The sequence below is a fragment of the Syngnathoides biaculeatus genome, chromosome 4, assembly GCF_019802595.1.
Source record: "Syngnathoides biaculeatus isolate LvHL_M chromosome 4, ASM1980259v1, whole genome shotgun sequence".
Taxonomy (NCBI): Eukaryota; Metazoa; Chordata; class Actinopteri; order Syngnathiformes; family Syngnathidae; genus Syngnathoides; species Syngnathoides biaculeatus.
This window is the reverse complement of record NC_084643.1, coordinates 3,866,672-3,890,530: the sequence shown is the minus strand read 5'-3', so window position 1 is coordinate 3,890,530 and position 23,859 is coordinate 3,866,672. Positions and strand designations below refer to the sequence as shown.

At 44.5% G+C, this 23,859-nt stretch overlaps 1 protein-coding gene across 4 annotated transcripts in view; it reads left to right on the top strand.

Moving 5' to 3' along the window:
* The window catches only part of tcf7l1b (transcription factor 7 like 1b), a 43,911-nt gene that overhangs the window by 10,745 nt on the left and 9,307 nt on the right, over window positions 1-23,859 (top strand). For all 4 annotated transcript variants that reach the window (XM_061817378.1, XM_061817379.1, XM_061817376.1 and 1 more), the window contains exon 4: window positions 15,723-15,806. In XM_061817378.1, the coding sequence (XP_061673362.1) occupies window positions 15,723-15,806 (84 nt within the window). The remainder of the gene's footprint in view (window positions 1-15,722; window positions 15,807-23,859) is intronic.

Below are 23,859 nucleotides of genomic sequence, written 5' to 3'. Positions count from 1 at the left end.
TTGCCCCTCGCCCCGTATGTACGCTGTCCACTGAGGGATGGCTAAAGGCCACGTCATACTGTATGTGTTTTGTATCAGCGAGGTTTTAGCGGTCATACTAAATTAAGACGTGAATGGATATCCGTTCAGGATGAGAGTAGGTGACAGCAAGCAGAGCAGCTGTTGTTCATGTTAAAACCTATAAATCACTTTAGCAGCTTCCCGCTGAGTTTGTTCAAGTGGTGGTGACGCAATTTTATAGCGTCCATTGATAGAAATGTCAGGTACATTGTATTACGGCTTTATACACTTGTCGAACAGCCCGTCAAAGTACTGACTTGGTCTTTAGCATTCCAAACAACGCTGAATAGACGACGTTTCCGTGAAATCCGTTTTGAATCCACCAGGCCATGTATGGTAATTTACAGTTGGAACAATCTGGTTGCATTTCATGTTAAGGGAATTTAAAAACACAAATGACTGCACGAGTCAAAACAAGCAAATCTTCTGGATATCAAAATGTGACGATTAAGCTCTTAAAATCCATCCATCCATTTTCTTTGCCGCTTATCCTTACAAGGGTTGCGGGGAGTGCTGGAGCCTATCCCAGCTGTCAACGGGCAGACGGCGGGGTACACCGCGAACCGGTTGCCAGCCAATCGCAGGGCACATGTAGACCGACAACTATCACACCTCGGGGCAATTTTGACTGTCCAGTTAATGGTGGATGTTTTTGGGATGTGGGAGGAAACCGGAGTGCCTGGAGAAAACCTACGGAGCCACGGGGAGAGCATGCAAACTCCACACAGACGGGGCTGGGATCAAACCCAGGTTCTCAGAACTTTTACCAGCTGCGCCACCGTCCCACCAGCTCTTAAAATAGTGTTAGTATTTAGGTTCCATAGTATACCCGTACAAGAATGTACCGTGATGCCTTGCTGTCAAAAAAATTTCTATAGCTTAGATTTTTTGCACCCTCAGGTGACAGAGCGTGAACAGTTCTCCATAAGAGGCTAAGTGTGCTCCCTTCAAGCTGCTTATTTGTCACTCCTGTAAAATATTTGTTTTTGGAAAGAAGGACCACCAAACCAGTGTGCTGCGGCGTATGCTTTCATACTTTAGTTCACCTTTGCGGTTCCTCGGTGCCACTATAGCAAGCATAGAGGGACATCAAAAGTTAAAGCTACGGTCTACAAAAGTCAAATTCACAATATGATGACAACTCCCACCTGAAGTTGAATGGATGGATCTAACACCTAAAACAAAGAACAGTACCGTAATTCCCGGTCTACAGAGCGCAGCTGGTTATAAGCATCGCCGAGTACATTTGTAAAGGAAATACCATTTGGTACATACATACGCCGCAGCTGTGTAAAAGCCGCAAGTGCCCACATTGAAACCCACATTCAATGTATAGAAGATATTTACAAAGAATGGCAGTACACAGAAAGAGTTTAACACTAGCGCAGCGCTAAACCTAGAGCTAATGCTAGCGCTAACAGACCGGTTAAAATAAAACTTACCGGTAAATATCACTGAGACACGCCAGTAACACAACAGCAACACGCTGGCACAGCGCTAACGCTAGCGCAGTGTAACAGGGCCGGTAAAAGTCATATAGTCACATATATTCCACCGGTCTCATTCGTACGTTTTCCACTCGAGTGTCCTCTTCTGGCCGTTAGCAAAAAAATGCACAAATTAGCTGCATCACCGCAGGGTTGAAAATGTGTGAAAAAAGTCACGGGTTGTATGTCGGAAATTACGGTATATTACAGTAACAAAAACCACATCACTTCATCGAGGTCTTCTAGTCTAATGCTAATGCTGTATAATCCCATAATAATAATAGACGCCCTCATGAAAATGAACATCAATGTTATGGTCACCTTCAAAACACTGCGAGTGTACTGTAAAACAAACGGAACTCTCAGTAACAGCGGTGAATTGACTTGTGGCCCATTTTAGACTTTCTTGAAAATAAAATACAATAAAGATATAAATATATAATATGGATCAGCTAGTAAAGCGTTGGCCTCACAGTTCTGAGGACCCAGGTTTGATTCTGGCCCCGCCTGTGTGGAGTTTGCATGTTCTCCCCGTGCCTGCATGGGTTTTATCCGGGCACTCCGGTTTCCTCCCACATCTCAAAAACATGCAACATTAATTGGACACTCTAAATTGCCCCTAGGTGTGATTGTGAGTGTGACGGTTTGTCTCTTATGTCCCCTGCGATTGGCTGGCGACCAGTTCAGGGTGTACCCCGCCTCCTGCCCGTTGACAGCTGCAATAGGCTACGGCACTCTCTGCGATCCTCGTGAGGATAAGCGTCAAAGAAAATGGATGGATATATTATATACTATATAATTAAAATAAATAAATATCAGCGTAAATGTGTGTATATCTGTCCATCAACATAGACACTACCATTGAAAGGTTTGAACATGGCTTCTGATTCAGTGGCATGACAAACTTTTTACTGGTAGTGTTGTGTGTGTGTGTGTCTGTGTGTGTGTACAGCGGAATATCTGCAAATAATTGAGGCTTCCTTATAATAATCATGAGGGGAAAACAACGTGACTAAGCAGGGGATTGTGTCCCAGGTTTGTGGATAATCAGGGGATAAAAAAAAAGGGAAAATGGGTTGGAGTTTCCGTAAATAACGGGATACAGTAGGTTGGGGAAAAAAATCAAAAATGCCGTTCCGACTGTCCATCCGTGCATTTTCTGAGCCGCTTATCCTCACAAAGGTCACGGTAGTGCTGGAGCCTATCCCAGCTATCATCGGGTAGGAGGCAGTGTACACCCCGGACTGGTCGCCAGCCAATCAGAGGGGTCATAGAGACAGACAACAGTCACACTCGCAATCACACTTTTAGGGGCAATTTAGTGGATCCAATTAGTGTTGCTTGTTTTTGGGATGTGAGAGGAAAGCGGAGTGCCCGGAGAAAAGCCACGCAGGCATGGGGGGAACATGGAAACTGCACACAGGCGGGTCTGGGATTGAACACAGGAACTCAAAACTGTGAGGCCAATTTTTTACAGACTGATCCACCGTGCCGTCCAGTCCAATATTATTTTTCAAAACATTAAGAACTTTGGATTTATCAAAATATTTGAAATTCCAAATTCTGTCATCCACGATTCTGCTGCTTTTCTTAATGTTTTAGGTTTTTAGTGTGGTGTTGTTTTCGGGATTTGTTGCAACGTATTTTATGCAGGTATAGTAGTATCAAAGTAAAATTTTTAATATCGTACCAATTCTCATTTGTATTCTTCGTGAGGCTGCAAAAAGAACAACCTGAATGTGTTTGATACTTTTGTTGATATTTGGAAACTATTAAGTGAAAATATGAAACTTTGCACGCTATGCGAGTACTGCAACACCGGAATGTCGGAATTGTGTTCAAATTGTAATTGCAATGAAACTTTTTACATTTGAAGAGGGAAATTTTTCCTTGACTGAATATTTGCTGACCGTGTTTCTGCCAATAATAGGTTCATTCTTTTAATGCAAGTCTCCCATGAAATCAGAACTCTGCAACCTCCGGGTGCCCCCGACTTCCCTCAGTTACCTCCGTAAACCAATTGTACTTGTTAAGGAGTCACAATGTTCTGGCAAGCATTAAATTAGATTAAAGCCAAGCAAAAGCACAAGTCACCGTAAATGTGGAGCAGCCTTATCTCAAGATGCGGATCCTCTCGGAAGAGACGGCCGTAACGTCGGGCAGACTGCCCGCGTCACGTCGGCCTCCGCCGCAGAATATCACTCTTTCTTGACCTTTATCTGCTTGATTTAAAATGTTATGGTAATGTTCTTGATTAGTTTTAAGTAATGGCTGTGGTTGGGAAACCTTGTGTTCCTTAGACATAAGACACGAGTGAGATTCCCCCTTGTGCTTGCTTCAGAGGATCCGAATGATTAGGTTTCTTTGTTTGGGGGACTTAATCATGTGACACGTTCAGGTTAGTTCAAGTGCGATTAGAAGCTTCGTGATGGCGCTGTGTTGACATAAAACCATTGAGCGTTTCTATGGTCGGGCACCGAATCCCGATAAATGTCACCGGGTTTCGCTCCAAATTTTGAGTATCTACGTGGGATGGGGGTGGGTGGGCGGTGGCGGGTAAGATCTAATCAGCCTTATATGACACGGAATGGGCCAAGGAGCCCTTTTGTTTGATTTGTACATAGGTTGGAGGGTCCGGCCATTGGAGATCCCTGAAGCAGGCTTTAGGGGCAGGTCTGATTCTCGTGTGAAATGGGGAGGCTCTATAGCTCACCGCTGACTTAACTGGGGCTGTATGGGTGTGTTGCCAGGGGGAGCGCCCGCCATGAATAGCTTCTTTGACTACCTCAGACTTGCCCTGAAAGGCAGGACAAAAACCCTAGGGCAACGGCTTAGAGCCTCACAGCTGAGCTCCAGAATGCTTGGCCCGGTCTTCCTCCCTCCTCGCCCGATTGAAATACTACAGTGGCTCTCGGCGCACTGGAGACGGAGGCTCGCGTACGCCACCAACTTTTTCCCTCTCTTGTTTTTGTTTCCAGTATGCTAATGCCGGCGCTCTGCGGACCTCAATCCACGGAATCCCTTTTTGAGGCGATGGGGAAAATGCAACAGCGGGTCTCTTAAAAAGTGAAGATTAGCTTCATGTTGTTCTTATTAGAAGCAATTTATTTGGATACTCCCTAATTGTAGGCATGTGTGCATCACTCACAGTCGCTACTCTACTTTGAGCCACTCGATATGAAGCATTTTGCTCTTTTCCGCGCAAGATGGATTTGCGAATAAGTAAAGAAGACGGCGTCCCCTTTCGACAGGCTCATTGTAAAGATCTATCATAAACATTGTCAAATGGCGTACATCTTTTCCTGCAGAATTAATGGGGTTATTGGAGTCCTGAGCAGACACTCTCTCTCTCCGCAGTGTCGAGTTTCAGATGTCACTCAGAGCTTTGTTTGCCCCCCAGGGTGAAGGGTTAGAGGCCAAGGTTCAGGGCCAGTTGGCTGAGTGGCCACAAAAGCTCCGGCTATCCTTGGCACATCCGATCCCTCCTTCCACACCGACCTTCTCCCACAATGAAGGGATCAGCTTGCAACATTTGCCTTTTCTTATTATAATTGACGATTCATTTCACTTACGTTACAATGTAATAAGTGTAGCGTTTCCCAACGAGGTCAGAAATCTGGTTGGATTTGGGCCTGGATACTTAAGAGTGTAAGCCCGGGCAATGTGTTGCGATTCCTTGCCGATCCGATGTTCACTTTGAAAAGATGCTTGAATCCACGGTCTTCCCATTTCCAGCGCATCGATACTTCTCAAAGATTGAGTTTTAGACGAGGGCGCTTCGGCAAACTTTCACACCGGGTGATGAAAAAAAGGGCTCACATTTCCTTTGTGCAAAACACCTCTGGAACTTTCGAGCACATAACCTCACCCTCATCAGCCCCCACCCACGATCTCAACTTTTCCCTGCCCCGCCACCACCCAAACATGTCCTCCAGCCAAGTTTATTATGCCGTTTCACGCAGACCAAAATTGCAGCTGCATAGAGAACAATCTGGAGCACATTAGCACAGGCACTGTGATTTATAAATTGTTTCTCAGGCCATAAATCCCCGCTGTAATTGTGCGAAAGCACCCCTCTCCTCCTTTTGGTCACTCCCCCTTCACTTTTTCTTTTTCCTCAGTGTCTCGCTCAGAAAAACTTACAGTTCTTGGGTTTACTCTAATTGTTTGCAGCAGTGTGCAGTTTGGACCGAGACGTTTATTCTGTTGTGGCAAATGTTTGAGGGTTAAGAAAGAACTCTTCAAGAAAGATAAACGTTCCTACTTGCATTTTGTTTACAAACCTTGAAAGTGACAGTTACGTTGACGATAAAATAACAACATTTGAGTGTTTGTATGGGGTTCATACTTTGCATTTTATGTAATAGTGAGGGGATTTTACCAAACAAAGTCAGTGGAAATCTGATATTTACATCATAGTCACCTCGAGGCTTTAAGATCTATCTATTGTTTAAAATGTTCACCCTTGACTGCTGATGTATACTGTATAGTTTATTTTCGCATTGTTCATCAGCAGAAACATTAATGCGTCTGATGAAGCCTCAAAAAAACATTCCAGCTGAAAAAACGTATCTATTGGAAGAATCCCAGTTCAATGTATAGCTAATATCACTGTGACACGATTCCATCCTTAATGCCGAAAATCCATTCATCCATTTTCTCTCTATCGTTTATCCTCATGAGGCTTGCGAGTGTGCTGGATGTTATTCCGGCTGACTTGGGGCGAGAGGCGGGATACGCTCTGAACTGACCGCTAGACAAACTCGGGGCAAATATAAATAAGGACAATTTAGTCTTCAATGAATCCACCGTGTACATTTTTGGGAATATGGGAGGATACCGCAGTAACCTGCAGAAAAACCGACTCAGAACATGCAAACTCCACACAGGAAGGCCGGGCGCGAATTTGAACCCGCGACCTTAGAGCTGCGAGGCAGATGTGCTCACCGGTCGTCACCGTGCAGACGGTGATGAAAATGAAGCCTGCAAATTGCAAGCGGGGACTGCTAACAAATGTCAGCCGCTGAAAAATGCCGGGCCGCGATCCAGCTCTCACTCCAGTCTGCTGACAATACGCATAGCTAACCCTGGGGAATGTTACGATAGTCGGTCTGGTTTCGTGTCGTACTATGGTAGGATGAATCTATGTTATGAGAAACATTTCTCGTTCGGATAGTCGTGTTGTATAGTTAAAAAAAAAAAAAAGTTCACGCCAGAATATTCCATTTGCTATTATTTCTCTAGTTTAATCAGAACTGGGAAGGCGACATGCGACCAAATGATTTTGCTTGCAGCACCTTTGACAATGATTTTCTTCAAGATATTTTTCGATGGTGTGTGCCAAAATATTCCAAAAGGCGCATTTCCCACAGGCCCGAGCGTCAGAGCATACTTGCGGCGTGCGGGTGTGTGTGTGTGAGCGCGACAGAGCTGGCGTGCAGGTGGTGGGGCAGGCAGACAGGAGAGTCCGAGTGGGGTTTAACGGTGGGGTGTTAAGGATGTCAGGTAGTAAAATGTGAGATGAGGCAGGGCCCAGAAGTCTGTGGGCCTGGAGATTTGTGCTCGTGTTCGCAGAGCAAACACAGGAGGCATCTGCAGGCAGCTGTGTGAGTGTGTGTGAGTGGTGGGGGCGGGTTGGGGGGCTCCCGCTCGGGACAGGGGGTGGGGGCGGCTTGGGGAAGCTGGGTGGTGTTAGGTGGTGGTGAGGAGTGGAGGGGAAGGGGGCATGGGGTGTGGGTGGGGGGGGGACCAGCAGAGTGAACACAATCAGGCCTCTGTTTTCATAAGACTTGTGGTATGTGTGAGCTGAAACAAATGTGTTTAATTTAGTCACTTTTAAAAAAACAAAACTATTTTGCCTTGCCTACATGCACTTTTGCCCACCTCACCGCTTCAAACTTCTTCACTTTATTGTCTGTTCTCAACACTCTTTTTAAGGATGTTTATTCAAAGAAGAGCCCCCCCCCTCCCCCCCCAAAAAAAAAGACTTACTGTCTCCCGTCTTAGAAACGCAAGATGGCGGTCGGGGCTTGCGGAGTAATCATTGTGCCGTGCTATTCACAATGTTCCCCGTGAGGTGGCTTATCATTACCTCTTATGCCTCGGCAGGAATTCTGCATTCTATCAGTCCGCGTTGGGTTCGAAATGAAAAGTTCTCACTTGCACGGCGCCGCCGTCGACTTGGAGTTGCACACTCATACCGTATTCCAAGTCCAGCTTTGCTATAAACCTCCAGCTGAGTGCTGCTAACCACCTTGTGCTCTGGAATTAATTATACCGACGTTTACGGCTGTGAATTTCAATGAAATAAGACTGCTCGCTGAACAATTAAAAAAAAAAAAAAAAAAAGTTGTGTTCCTGTACAAATGGGCAAACAATGGCACAGGATACGAAACGTGACGACAGCTCCGACACTGGAGTCTTGAAACGGGAGCACCCTGACACTGAGCAGAGGTGCCAGTGACAATCGAAAACAGATCTCCAAGGTATGAGAAACCACATAACTAACTCTTGTAATTGACTTGAACAGCTTTACACCCTCCTCTCTGTCTTTATGACATGGCCTCGCTCCAACCAGATGCATAATTATGTTCTGGTGCATTTAATTGTGCCGTGACCCGCTGTTGTACTCCCTAGGACAATAACTCATTTATTCATCGCTTTAACCACAGGTAAAGAATTTGTATGCCATTAAAATGAGGTGAAAGGCAGCTAGTTAGGGTAGCTTTTGGGTATATTAAAAAAAAAAAAAAACACAAGCGAGCTCTGAGTTAAAGCTCTAAAGCTGTGGATACAGGAAGCAATAACTCAGGATCGTGTCATGAAGTAGGAAGAAAAAAAAAATCCAGCAAAAGTTGCTTGACTTGCAAAAATTCCAACTCGCTGGGTTCGAATGTTAAAGACGCTCTTTTGGGGGTGGGTTTATCTTGGCCTTGTGTTTTGTTCGTGCTGTTTTATGACTGAATCTGCAGTAAATTCACTCCCAGGACTTTTCAAATAAACCCAGCTTGCGGGCCAGTTTGATAACGTACAGAACACGCATGAGTCAGTCACACGTTTCGAGCGCATGGCTTCGGGCAAGACGCGCCGCACTGTGACGCCGCTGTCTGCTGTTACAGTTAACGTTATTTTTCTCCAAATATTCGGAACTAATTTGAAAATATACGATCGCTGGACAGAGGTGCCGGCGGCTCGGTGGTAATCATCTTGGAAATCTTGGAAAAACATCGAAGCCGTGTTGTTAGGACCTCCCTGACGCTGCCTCCACTCTTCACTCTCCTCTCTCCCTCTTTGCACTAATAGTTCTTTTGTGTACAAGAGCATGTTAAGAGGCCAATGAGCCTGGCCTTAATAGGCCACGTTGCCATAGAAACCACAGCACTCTGGATGTCTGACCTTTGACCCATTTTTTTCTTTTTTTACCGGCTGTGAATAAGAGTGCGGGATGACCAAGCAGGTCACAAAAGAAGCCCGGCAAACCGAGGGAGTGTCCCTGACATAGTCACTTAACTTCATTCCTCAATAGGCTAATGGGCACTTCAAATGTGGTCGCCATTGGCAGGATGTTATCGCCGGCGCAGAATCGCGGGCTCGACGGGGTTAATAAAAGAAGGCTGCGCTTCGTAAGAAATAAGTTGCACAAGTGCTTGAAATAATTTGTCAGTGCCGGTTGAGAGTGTGCGGTACTTTGCAGGGTGCAAGAGACACGACGTTTATCTTGGAGAATAGACTCTTTTGATTTAGAACGCGGGCATCATCTTGGTTGGGTGAATTCACGTAAACACACGTAACTAAGCAGGAGTCATTTCAGAAAGGCGTACGAATGGAGGCGCACTGCTATGTTATCAGTAGCTAAAATGGCCGTTGTAAAGCGTCTTTCTTTCGACTGCTAGCTGTGATCAAGAACCAGCGGGAGAAAACGGAGCAGTGAGCAACCAAACGGCGACAACTGCGGCCGTCACGTATTAGCAGAGCCCATCTAGCAGGCAAGCACAATACTCGTGTGTGAATGCTATGCATGTCTCCAAAATCTGTATTTTCTGTTTTATCATAATGAGTTTGCAAAAGCAAGTTACCGCATTGCTAGCTGTTTCGTGAGTTGAGTTAAAAAATGTAGAAAAAAGTGGAGAAAAAGGTGCATGCTCCACTTGGTACTCGTCCCGGTCGAACCTCTCTCTCTCCCACTCGGTAACAAAAATGAAAATAATAATCTACACCTCTTTCGTTGGTATAATCAACATAATTTAACACAGCGCTCACTGTAATCACGCGGTACATATTGAAATTGCATTCTGCGGTTAACTAAATTTAGCATTATGCTTACAATGGATACCGCCGCATGACGAACCCAGCCATTGCTGAATTGGTTGTAGGCCTCGAGACCTTTTTTAATTCTTTAGTTGGTTCATCGTGTAAGCTATTGTCGAAAAGAGTGTACGATGTCTGGATAGGTTACCGACGCCCCGCATTTGTGTGCTCCGTTTGTGGCATATGGGTCGCATTTCTTGTCGTAAGGGTTTCTCGAAACGACATCTAATGAGCCCCGATAACTTTCCAAAGTATTTTAGCTATCATGCGTCACTCTTAACAGTCGTACGAACATTTGTGTAACACCGGTCTATATGTAAAAGTAGAGTGAACCCATCCAACACGGCCAAGCGCCCCGGATGTAGTCACGTGGTCGAAAACAGTCTATAGACCTGCTCTCTACTCCGCCTCCTAAATATGTTTGTTGTTCCTCTGTGTTTGTACTCTCTTTGTAGATACCCTTAATAAATGGCTTCCTCTTTCACTAATCTACTTACTCCACGGTGATGGGATAAGGAGGACTGGTGGCCATTCAAAATTTTGCTTCGGCCCAATTGGGCTTTGCGGGTCTGACCAGCTGAGCTGCTTGTCGTTTCCCCGTCAATTACACACTAATTAGCACAATGACTGGCGAGGTTTGCTTAAGAATTGTCAGTGTAATTGCCTCTAATGTTGGCAAACAATGAGTTTAATGCAAAGTTGGAGACAAGGCGGGGGCTACTTATCGCAGCTTCTTTGTCCCGAAAGCTTTAATTGTGTTTCATGCACAGATCGGGTTGAGGTGTCAATAGCCCCGCATAAGCAGGTGATATGAGCAGAGCAAACCAGGGAGGGACTGTTGTGTCGGGGCCTGACAGGACTATTGTCTGGAGCTGCCGTTCATATGGGCAGGGGACGGTAATTAACACCTCAGTCAAAAGAGCAAGCTGTGTGGCCCATTTGTTTGCTGTTGGGGGCTAAAAGAAAACAATGGGGAGGGGTTCTCCACACAGTAGGTGATTGACATTATCTGCTGGAGCGATCCGCGGAGGCATTCCTGCCGCTGCGCTATTCACTACAAGTTAGGCGAAGCCATTTCACAAGCGCGAGGCCTCGTCTGAGCCGCCCCTTTGCACGCATTCACTCTGTTTGCACTTTGACTTTGTCTGATTGGATCTGAGCGACGAGCAGCATAACGGAATCCTGCTCCGACTGAAGTTTTGTATTGGTTTTTGGATTGAATTGTAAAGATTTTTTGTCCGTCTGATTGCTCTGCCTCTAAAATTTGAGGTTAGTTGCTTGAATAGTTGAGGATTTTCTTTTTTCTGTCCCTTTGGCAGCGCGCGTGACTTACTTTGACAACAAATGTCCAAACATCTGTCTCTTCCGCACTGCGATGTTGGCCTGCAGTATGGCATCACACACTTCAGAGATGACAAAGACTTTTGGCTGCGTTTTCCAGGGCTCTTTGAGAGCAGCGTAACAATTAGAACGCTGCTCTGGCAGGCCATACGCCCCGGAGCGTATGTCATATTCACTCTTCAAAAACCCAAAGAGTTCCAGTTTGGGGAAAAAAAAAAATCTGTGGCGTGTTTGCCACCTTTGTTGCATCTGGGTCCTGTAAAAGTAGCACATTGACTGATGTTTATTCTGAGTGTTGGAGGCGGCAAGGGAGGCTGGAAGACAACTAAAGAATTGTAAAAATGGATCGGCTAAGCATCACTTAGCCACACATTTCTCTCAGTTGCCCGTCCGAGTCTATTTAATGCAACAGTGCATCCAACTCCCACACCGAACCGGACATACTGTACGTCCATACGACAATACATCTGTTCCATTTGTATAAAAGTAAAATGAAGCCGTCTAGTTTGCGATTTACTTCAGATTACGTAGGTACGCTTGTGATTAAATCCTAGTTCGGATCAAAAGCGGTCAGAGCATATAACGCCAATCCTAAAGTCCTTGCGCTGGCTTCCAGTCAGTCAGCTTTAGAATAGATTTTAAGGTTCTGCTACTGGTCTATAAATCACTAAATGGTTTCGGTCCTGAATACATGAAAGAAATGCTGACGGAATACAAACCCAATAGAGCTCTGAGATCGACTGACTCAGGTCAAATAGTGGAGCGCAGAGTCCGAAGCAAACATAGTGAAGGAGCATTTAGCTATTAAGATGATTCTTCTTCTTCTTTGGGCTTGTCCCGTTAGGGGTCGCTACAGCGTGTCATCTTAGATGAACGCATATATTTGTCTGCACAGTTTTACGCCGGATGCCTTTCCTGACGCAACCCCTCGGCATCTAGCCGGGTAGAGAAGCTTACAGCGCCTGGTATTCCCTGGAGGTCTCCCATCCAAGTACTAACCAGGACCAAACCCGCTTAGCTTAGCTCAGGGTAGGATGGCCGTACGCTATTATGCTGCATACAAATGGAATAAGTTGCCAACAGAGGTGAGGTCAGCCCAAAGTGTGAATGTTTTTAAATCCAGGTTGAAAACTCTCGTTTTTTTCCTCATGCTTTTTAGAATACATTAATTTTTTGATCATATTACTTGCACTGTATGTGGTTTTAATTGTCTTTTTTTAAAATATTGTTTGTCATTTTTATTGTTTTTATCCCATTTATCTCTTTATTTTAAAATTCCTTTACTCATGTATGCGCTATCCAAATAAATTTGCTTTGCTTTGCTTTTGCTTTAGTTTTGAAATGTATAATCATCAAATTTATCATACATTCCTGTCTTCATTTGTGACTAAGAAGTTTTTGCTGAGGAATGCAGCTCACAATTCCTGCCCATTTGTTTCCTGAAACAACTCACATCCCCTCCCGCCGCTTCGCTCCCTCTCGTCTGTTTGTGAGTGGCATTGTGTTATAGTTTGCAACGTAGGCCCGGCAGCTAATGTGACAGTGAGCGACTAGCCCGTGTGCGAAGAGTTGCGCCATCGGATGCGCTGGCAATTAAAAGAAAGGTGAAAAAAACAAAAAAAACAAAACAGGCCTCGGGGCACGTTCCTCATTCTCGGCAGAAAGCTGTCAAAAAGTGGATGGATTGGGTAAGGAGAGTCATGGTGGGCAGGGTTGGGCTTAACCAAATGCTCACAATAGCACTTGTGTCAATTGTGGAAGGCCTCATGATTGACATAGATTAGATGTAGAAAACTGCATTGTTTTGGATTTTATCCCCACAGTGCAGCATTCATTAAGGCACCATGCACACAGTGGCAGAAAGTTTCAATAGCGAGCTCGCAGTCTGTAAAAGCAACTGGCTCCTGACAGTTGTATGGACTCGGGCCCATTAGTTGGAACGCACAATTCAGAATCGGGAAAATGAAGCGGGCTGATGTCAAGAAATTCCCCTCTCTTTCTTTTTTTTTTTTCCAAGGAGAAAAAGGGTCCCCTTCCCCCTGGCCCGGTACTCTGTTGGACCCCAGCTGTCAGGAAACAATACCCTCCGCCTGCTCGACAAACTCATTCCTGAAAATGTTTTTTTCCCTCCAGTCCCCCTTTTCCCCCCTCTGTTATAATGTCTTTTCCATTTTTAACCCACAGCCATCCAAGCTTCCTTCCTCTTTACAAACCAGAGTGATGAATGGCCTTTTAAAAATCCAAACGTGAAGGCATGACTCCTCCGCCGAGCTTGTTTGTCATCATTTATCCTGCAAAAGGTTTTGAAAACGGGACATTTCAGATATTGCTTTAATAGTATTACCACAAAAGTGTCACGTGCAAACTATCCATCAGCAGTTTTTGTATCAATGGAGAGCAGACTGTGCTGTTAGGACAATGCTATGTAAATAAATGACAGTGGTGTTGTGAGCTGAGCTGGAACTACTAGCGCGTAATGCATGTGCCCAAAAGATAAAAACAACAACAAAAATCAGCTTCGATACCCTTTTTTTTATAATGCGGACAAGGATGAGCAAAATTAATTTGAAGTTGTCCCAAGGTGAAAAAAACCCACATGGCCTGACAAGCTGCTGTACGCGACATTTAAAGTGATTCATAAACCAGATGGTTGAGACGTGCTTTTCGAAATCTGGCTTCATGCTAACTCGATTACTGCAGGACAAAAAAAAAATATTCAGCTTGTTGCTCTATAAATCAAAAGAGGTGGGGAAAAAAACTCGAGTACACAGCTCTCTTTTTTTTTCCAAGTTTCTGTGATGGTGAGCGATATTAAATGCAAACAACCTTATGATATCTGTGGAAAAACTGTGATCCAGAAGGTGGGACAAAAAGGCCAAATCGATTGAGACCGACTTTGCGTCAAGTGTGCAGCCCAACCTTTGGTTGCACCCTTGTTGGGGCTTCCTTCCAGCTGTCGCTTCCCACCCGCGCTGCGATGGGCATCCACAGCTGGCCACTTGTTTTTCCTTGACAAACAGCAATTTCACAGTCTGCTGCTGACACCAGTCACTTTTACTTTAGTAAATGGTGTCAATAGATGAGAAACCATGATGCATTAATGCAGCCAATCTTATAGAGCTCGTGCACCTACGTCACCGAAGTCACGCGGCTGGCCATACTGCCGGGGAAGCAAAGCATTGCTCAATGCTAAGTCGGTTGGCGACATCACGAAAATACGTCTTATTGCGCAATGCCCAGAGTTTGTCCGACACTGTTAAACATTTAGAAGGTGCGTGGAAAAATGAGAGACACACCCATATTTAATCCTGAAATCGATGTTTTCGCCGGTAAGAAATTGGACAGTTAACCCGCTTCCGTTTGTGTTGGACAACTGGATCTACACATAGATCTGGTGAGTAAGTCGTCGAGATTTACACGGAAGAGTTTGAAAGGGTAGAAAAGTCTGGATGCATACAAATACTTCATTGCTTGATCTGTTCTCAACGGGGACACGGCTCGTGAACACGGAAGTGTCTTTGGCTACACATTAACCTTGGCCGAAATCCATCAATCTTTTCAGATAGTAATCAATACAAATACCAATATTTACATAAATGACCCGATAGTTTTACACAAAAAAAAGAGGACGGAGTCCCCACTGAACGTACACGGAAGCGATTGCGGCCACACCTAACCTCCGTAAACCTCTGCGACTTTTTTAATACGCATTGCTCTCAAAGTAGCCATCTTGGTATTGGAAATACTTATTGGTAATTTCAGATTGAGCGAGTCGGCTCCTCCGTAGCGTTTCCCAAGAAGTACTTATAATGCCAAGTTGGCTCATTTGAGAACGATGCGTAAAAAAAAAATAAGACAAGAGTCGGCTCCTCCATACACGAAGCGTGTTGCGGCCACACGTTAACCTACGTAAACCCCTGTGTGACCAATGTTTTTTTCCCCTTTTTTTAAATATGCATTGGACTCATTTGAGAACAATGCATATTAAAAAAAAAAAAAAACAACGTCTGTCGCGGAGAGGTTTACCAAAGTTTAACGTGTGGCCGCAATACGCTTCCGTGTACGTTGGAGATGTCTCCCTGTCTTTTTTTGTATGCATTTTTCTCAAATGAGCCAACTTGGCATTATAAATACTTCTTAGGAATTTGAGATTCAGAAGAATAATTCCTACCTGAAATGAAGTGATCGCGACACAGTCAAGTGTATTTGGTTGGGCACCATCCGTCACGTTTGATTGCCGAAATCCATCTATCTTTTCTGGTCTTTTCAGCTGGTATTCTATAAAATGACCTCTTTGAATATCTTTCTCGTCTGTTATAATAACCAACAGCACAACAAGTCTTGGGCATTGTGTATATTCTGCTCCGCTTCAATCTCCCCCACACTGTAGAGCAGCTCTTTTTGACCGGCAATATGGCGCCGTGAAAATGGTGACGTCACGTGCACGAGCTCTACACTGATGTATGCTTGTCTAGCTTTATTCCTTGCGCTGTTTCTTCAATCTGCTATTTTGTCTTTTCCCCACAGTACCTGCAGATGAAATGGCCCCTGTTGGACGTCCCCGGCTCTGCAGGACTCAAAGACTCCCGTTCCCCAACGCCGGGCCATTTAGTAAGTGCACATGAACACTGGAACGCACTAGCTGTCGAGTAAACATCTTAAGTGATATATTGAATTGGAACGAGGATCAAATTTGGACTTGTTGCCCGTTTTACAGACTATTAAATTTTTTTCACATTAGTGAAACTTTTGTGTTGATGCATTGATATCTTCGGAGATAAAGAGTTATCTGTTTTGACAAAAGTGCTGCATGACCAGAAGGGGGGAACACATTCAAAATTTTTGTCGCGGGTGGTGCAGGGGTCAAGTCTGAGTAGACACTCTCTAAAAATGGCTCCTTCCTGCATGTTTGTTACTAATGACGTTTCCTCCAGACTTTATCCTAAGAACGTTCATCAAATTATCAAACCAATCATGCAGGTTTATAGGGGGAATCCATTTACAGTGAAGAAAATAAATGCTTTAATCAAACTATAAGCATAATATGGTTAGTCCCAATAACAAAGTTATAGCCTGGGTTTAACACATCCCTGCACATCCAGTTCTAAACAGCTGCAGCACCCAGGGGCAAACTCCTGACCTCTTTGTCTGTCTATGTGGCAATAACTCTTTCTAGCTCCTTCCATAAAACTCTCAAGCGTTCCTCTCTTTGCCCGACTTGAACTTTCCCACACAGGTGCGAGCCTGTGGACCTCATAGAGTCTCAGCACGGTTAGATGATGCGTGGCGTCAGAAGACCCGTTTGGGCTGCGACATGTGGGACTGAAAACATAACCGTTTTTTTTTTGTTTTTTTTTTTAATGGCTTAACTTTGTGTGAACTTCTTGGCATCTGTCAACATGCTCACCTGTTTGATTGTACTGATAGACAGGTCATGCCAGGCACCACGTGGAACAAGAGTCACACTTGAAGCCATTGTGACTCAGCCGCCTGACCTGAGTTGGACTTTCTAGACGTTTGCCGCGTTTGTGGGCAATTTGCCGCGTCCCATAATCGCGGTGGTGCACATGACAATGTCCTCATCGGGCCCATTCAATGAAAACTGTTGTGGATGGGTTGCTGTTGGCCCGTGGGAATTCAACACTGACTGCTTTCAATTGAAAGCAATGATAAATACAGTATTTTCTCAGAAAAAAAAAAAAAAAACCATCATGACCTGCCAATGACCCTGATGGATTTTCGTGTCACAGTCACAGTGGCTCTGCAACCTCATTGTGTGTTGTTCACTTGGTTTTGAAGTACCAAAATGAAAGTAACAATTAAATTAAAAGACTTTAGGTGGCGTTTGCTAATAATATGATGGGAATTTATTCATATCTTTAAAGTACCGCATTTTCCGCACTATAAAGTGCACCTACATGCCTTTAATTTTCTCAAAAGCCGACGGTGCGCCTTATATATGGATCAATATTGAGCCTTTAGTGCAGCTCCCACTAATGGATGCATAACGTAACCCCAGCCTCTACTGCAGTGTCCATTCTATACGCCTTATAATGCGGTGCGCCTTATATATGGAAAAAGTTTTTGAATAGGGCATTTATTGCAGGTGCGCCTTATATTGTGGTGCGCCTTGTAGTGCAGAAAATTCCGTAATTGGAAAAGTTCAACATGATTCTTCCAAAAAGAATCAGAAAACAGTAAATAAATAAACCTTTGGCTATCACATGAACATTTTTGAAGGCATATTTTGAAATGATACATGAACAACCATGTTTAGTTTTACACTATACTATACTACTACTATAAAAAAAATCAGCTATCTTTGGCCCCATCATGTGTCTCTTTATTTTATGATTATTATTTTTTGCCATCTTTTCTCTAATTTGATATGCAACAAATCACTGGGCCTGAGGAAAATCCACCAATCAGAAACAAAAGGCGCGACTGAAGCACTATCAGTCATTTGTCACGTACTCCTGGGCATTCGTTAAAAATAAAACTTTAAACCACTTAAATTGAGTGAATGAGAAGGGCAGAGGGGGAAGAATGAGGGTGGACGACTTCAAATACTTGGGGTCAACAATACAGAGTAATGGTGAGTGTGGTAAGGAAGTGAAGAAACGGGTCCAAGTGGGGTGGAACAGTTGGCGGAAGGTGTCTGGTGTTCTATGTGACGTAAGAGTCTCCGCTAGGATGAAGGGAAAAGTTTATAAAACAGTGGTGAGGCCGGCCGTGATGTACGATTAGAGACGGTGGCACTGAAGAAACAACAGGAAGCAGAAATGGAGGTGGCGGAAATGAAGATGTTGGGGTTCTCGCTCGGAGTGAGCAGGTTGGATAGGATTAGAAATGAGCTCATTAGAGGGACAGCCAAAGTTGGATGTCTTGAAAACAAGGTTCGAGAGAGCAGACTTAGATGGTTCGGAGATGTCGAGAGGCGAAAGGGTGAAGATATTGGTCGAAGGGTGGTGAGGATGGAAGCTGCCAGGCAAAAGAACGAGAGGAAGACCAAAGAAAAGGTTGATGGATGTTTTGAGGGAGGACATGAGGACAGTTGGTGTTTGAGAGGAAGATGCACGAGATAGGCTTAGATGGAAAAAGATGACATGCTGTGGCGACCCCTAATCGGGACAAGCCGAAAGGAAAAGAAGATATTAAGTGTAATGATAACACTCCATTACGAATGAGATGCTTTTCAGGAATAACAAGGCAACAGGTCAATGTATCTCACTACAATAAACCTAATGGCATGTAATTTCAATGTAGTTCGTTTGGTAAAGGACAATTTAATGACGGTTGAGCTCAAATGCAGAATCAAGGAAGGGAACATTTGGCGCTGTAGATTTGCCAGTGAATAGGAATAGACGAGGAATTCACCACGCTTTATCTGGTGAGCAGAGGATCATTTGATGTATGAAGGTGCTAATCTCAGGTATCCTGGGTACAGTTGAGTGAAGGTGCCCTGCCACCTCACTTGGGGCCTGCAGCCCGCATTCCCCTCTGCTGATTATGTGCTCATTACTCCAGATGAGGGAGAGAGTCGGTGTGGGAAGGTGGCGGGAGCCCGTCTCCCCAGGCCTGCAGGCTTCCCGTGGCCCCCAACTCCGCACTAATGAGAGCGAGGGGAACGGGTGGGCATCCGCGGGGGTCCCAAGGATTACTGCCCAGGGCGAAAAGGGAGCCACAGAGAGACCCGAGGAGATGATACGCAAGAAGCGGCTGCTTAAGCAGACTTGTACTCATTTCCTGACATGGTGTGCATTATGCTTTTTCTTCTTATATTACACCAGAGCAGACATACATTAATCATAGGCTCTTATAAATCTCATATAGTATACATTCAGCCTTTTCAGTCTACTTGTAAAGAGAGATTCTCAATAGTCTCATATCTATATTCTATGTATGAAAATAAATCCAGGACCGACACCATAGCCTGGTTTTCAATAGAGAATGCGCTATCACCAAATCCTTAAAATATTATTGATTACTCACCACCCCTAACAGCATTGTATTTGTCAAAGTTGCATTTCCCTTGTAGGACAAGGGAGAATACTACAAATTGGAAATCCTAATATTTGTTGGATGGGAATGTCATGGAAAGACCAGTTCTGTCACTATGCAGATTGGGTCCATGGGGCTTCTATGCTAATCAAAGCCTCCTTTGACCCCGAGAGCCTCAATTATTCAATAGACAGGTTTGTTTAGCATTCAGCGAGTATTGCATTTGTCCGTAACCATGGTAGTGGGAAGACTGGGACGAAGGGAATACGCTTTTCCGTGAGGATAACGGACACTAGACAAACAACACGCAGACCCCAAAAGCCCTCATAGGTGTTTGTGTTCCACTGCCGGCTTCTTTATGAATAATCCATCAAATGAGCTTCAGGGCCAGCTGATGCGCAATGAGGAACTTGTCAAGCTGGACCTGAGAGTAGAGATGCTGCCGTATGAATTATAAGTGTATCATTTTCTAAAACAGATCTGTGCACGACACCCGTTGAGCTCGTTCCGGCACGTCCAGTCATCTGTCTCGAAGGGCTTCTCCCATTCTCAATACCCTCTGCCGTTAGACTTGGTGATTGGAAGCTGTGACTCTTAAATGGGGTAAAACTGACCAGCGTCCGACCCCAGATGCTTATGGGATCACAGCTCAAACGTGAAGCTCTTCCCTTGACGTTGATGTAAGAATTGGGCTCTTTGTTCGACTGTTGCACGACTGCCAACTCCCAATAAGAGACATGATCCTGTCAGCATCTCAGAAGTCACTTAGTCACCAAATTCTTCAAGTAATTGAAATGATACGGTCGGGAGGAGCATTCCTCGCATGTCGTATGTCTACCTGCATCTGTCAACTTCTTGGGCCAGACTGTGATTCGTGAAGTGTAGTCTTATATCACGCCATTTTGTCTGCTGCTTCTCCGTCAGATAGTTGTTCTTTTTTTTTTTTTAGCTTGAATGGCCTGATGATGGAACCCAGATAGGTTTTCACGTGTCTTGTTGTGGGTCGCTCTCGCTGGCAGGTTTTTTTTTCATGGCAGCTAACTAGCTCCCTCAACTAGCAGGCTCCTGGCACAGGCGGATGGATGACTTTCTGTCCTGCTTTGGTTATCCTCCTCCAACTTCGACTCTTTCCCATCTGCCCTATGGTGGTTTAATCCTGTTCCAGTTTCTTCCATTCAACGGGAAGCCGAAGTCCAACTCCGGCGTTGCTATGCTGGACGGAGTCCCGTCTTTTTATCCTGACCGCGGCTCTTACACGGTCACCACCCCTCTTGCTGTTATTGCTTCTGTTTTGCATGTAGCGTCAAGTCCCGTTGGGTTTCCAGGCAACTGCTATCTACAGTACATTGTATTTATTATGAATATTAAAGTTAAATGTTTACTTGCTTTTGATCAATATTGGTTCAGCAGCCCTGTGAGAGCGAGCCTGTTGAGAATTCCTCGTTTTGTATTAAGCCGGGGGAGAAAAGGGGATCCATCGTGAAATCAAAGGCTTTCAGAAGAATGAACTGAATAGTGATCTTCGGTCTTGTAGTCTTGCTACACTCAAGACACAACATCCCACTTTAAAAATGAAGGAACCGGTTCCTGTATTGTAGTCTGAATCATACAAGTTCCTTTGGGGGTTATAATACTGTTGCTATTCTGTCACTTTGTGTACCAGCCAAACAAATTCAGAGGATTTAAGCTTGCGTCCCGCAGATGCTTTGCCGATTTTGCGTGCCCTTAATTTAATGACCGAGGGGGATTTTCACACCCTAAATTGGCGACTGCAGTAATATGATGCCAGTCTGCGCTTTATTATTCTAACCCTGCAATATTGCTGCATTTGACCTTTTCTGAGACTCAATGACCAGACGTAAACCACGTTGTCTTTGACAAATGGCGGTATTTGGAGTGGTTGATTTTAAAGACATAGGACACGGTCAGTCCCCCTCTCACGTCCGCTTCCTGTTGGCGTTGACAAACAAGGCTTGGATTTTTCTCAGCATGCCAGACATTCTTTTCACCCTGTCTTTCCTGGAGTTTTGAAAGGCCTCTGAGCCTCCCACCCAGAATTGCCAAGCATAAAGACACACAAAGCTGCAGGGTTATTCAGTTTGTTCTAAGCTCTCTTCCCCATCGGCTGTTTGCCTAGTAATTCAATTCAGATGTGCAGGATCCAAAAACATGTTTGCTTGAATGAAATCCACCCCTCCACCCACATTGACTAAGGGTTGTGCTTTTCTTAGCGCCATTCCAAGTTGGACAGCCCGGCGAGGTACTGCCACCTCTGCCTTTTTAGCTAGCTTCAGAACCTCATGGTGTGAGACGGATATATCTCCTCTGGACTATCTCATTTGCTTTTTTTTCCTGTTAAAATTCCCGTGACTAGGTCTTATCGCTGCAGGACCAGTCCTTGGTTGTTTTTAGTTACTGGCTAATATTTATGCAGCACGCTGCAGAGTTGTTTGCAGAAAGCACCTCAACGTAAAGAGCGTAGTTTCTATCGGCCATTGTCGATCCCATCTGGTCCCAGGTTGCTTGTTTTATGTGCTACCAAGTGGATGTTGTTGATATTTAAAACACAGCTCGTGTTACATGAGGTTTCCTTTGGATACTTTTCTTGTGGGTCACGTACTACGATATGAAGCTGCACACTGGAGGAACATCACTTACCAAAATAAATGGAGTCCGTTAAACCAGTGACATATTTATACTGTGTTTAGGTTTGAGCCATACTCTAGCTTTTTGATTGTAACTGTACATTGGACATATTAATCAACGCTGTTGGGATTACTTTAGGGGAAAAATACCATTTTCATTCTTAAATCGTTCGACATGCATAGCAAGATGACTTCAACACATGTGCCCTCAACCCGAAGAAAACAGGTCATAATATTTTGTTATTTTGTCAGGCAGTTTGGAGTTGAAAGTTGTGCCTTCAAACTCCCAAGATATGTTTAGAGCACACTATTGGCGTATTCCAGGCTATGCAATATTAATAGGCATCATTTCAAATTCTCACTGAACTGCTTCCCAAAATGTGCTGGCACCCAGGTCTAGAGGTCTCAAACAGCCTCCACAATATAGGGAAAATTCCAGCAGATCGTACACAAGAAGAACAACAAAGTACAACTCAAATATACATGACATGCGGCACCTGGGATTCCAACCGAGCAAGTCCACAATAATTCAGGCTTGGAAGTTTCATCAAAGCCTCCTTGTAGTTGTAGAGAAATAAAATGTTTTTTTGCTAAGAATACATTGCCCTTAAACGCTCCGGGGTCTGGGGAAAGTCGAAAATCCCAGAGCAAAGGGATCTTAATATAGCCATGTTTAACACCAGTAAATATTTTCCTCTCTCCATCTGGCAACACCAGAATCAAAGTATCCTTTATAAATTGCAGAAAAGAATTTGCTTAGGATTTAAAAGGAGGAAATGGCAGGGCCCTCCTTCAAAATGGCAGAGAGAGAAAAAAAAAATAGCACGGCGAAGATTTGGAACAATTCTAAGCAGCGTGAAGCAAGAGCGCGTACAAATGCGCTCAATGCAAACCTTGTTCCCTTGCAGACCTCGTTGGACAGACGAGAGGTTGGGAAGGGGGGAGGGGAGGGATATTGAAGAAAGGTTAGTCTGGATGAACAAGACTCTTTTCTCCCCCACCTTCCCCCCTCCCCCAGCCCTTGACCCTCCCATGTGACAAGTTGAGCCAACAAGTGCTCCATTCAGCAGGCAGCCAGAGAGAAATGACTGCTAGGCTGAGCCTTGCCTAATGAAAGTAGACGCTGGTCGTTGTTATTAGCTTCGCCTTCATTGGAGTGGGAACACTGGTCAGATCTGCTAAATTATCCCCATCTTTCCTTGTGATGCAATGTTTTTGTTTAAAAAAAAAAACATGCCAGGGCTTTAATTAAGCTAGGTGTTATCTCAGGACTTCGTGTTCTCCACGAGGAAGTTGCAGTGTTTTTGTGAGATTTGGTTGGGGTCATGCGTACAGTATCACAGCGTAATCCAGCCATTCGTGTTTTTTTTTTCCCCACATACGCGCCAACTCAGTGCTCTTCAGACCGAGCGGGAGATGATGTCTCCAGTTGTTTACCGGCATCAAGTTTACCTTCGCCCGATTGTTTGTGAGTTACTGGTGTGACATTTGGACGTGGTGGTGCTGTTGTTTTTGTAGTTGGGCTGAACAAACAGTTCTTTCCTCTGCTAAATGGCTGTAATGGTCTTGGCATGTGTCTGCAAGGCCTTTTTAAGTGTTTTTTGGTTCTGGTCCAGATTGCATCAGAGGAACGGTCAGACACATGCTGCGCGCACGAAGCCCTTTTGCAAATGAAAACTTATTCCTTTGATTATCAAACAATACCCAATTGCCGAAACATTTCCTGGATATGAATTCCATGTTTTAGTGTGATTTTAGCCGGTGATCACTTCCTTAAAACCCAAGTGTCATCACTATAAACATTCTAAAATAGATATTGAAATGAAAAATACATGGAACATTATTCACTTCAATGTTTATACGAAAAAATAAATGTGAGTGGAGCGTCATCCATGCGCAAAGTTGTGGAAGTGTCATTCGACATCCAAGCGGTCGCCATATTGACGTCACTCCGGACATTCGCCGTTGAAAACACACTGTGCCACCGACTACGGGAGACGAACACACCCCTTCTGACA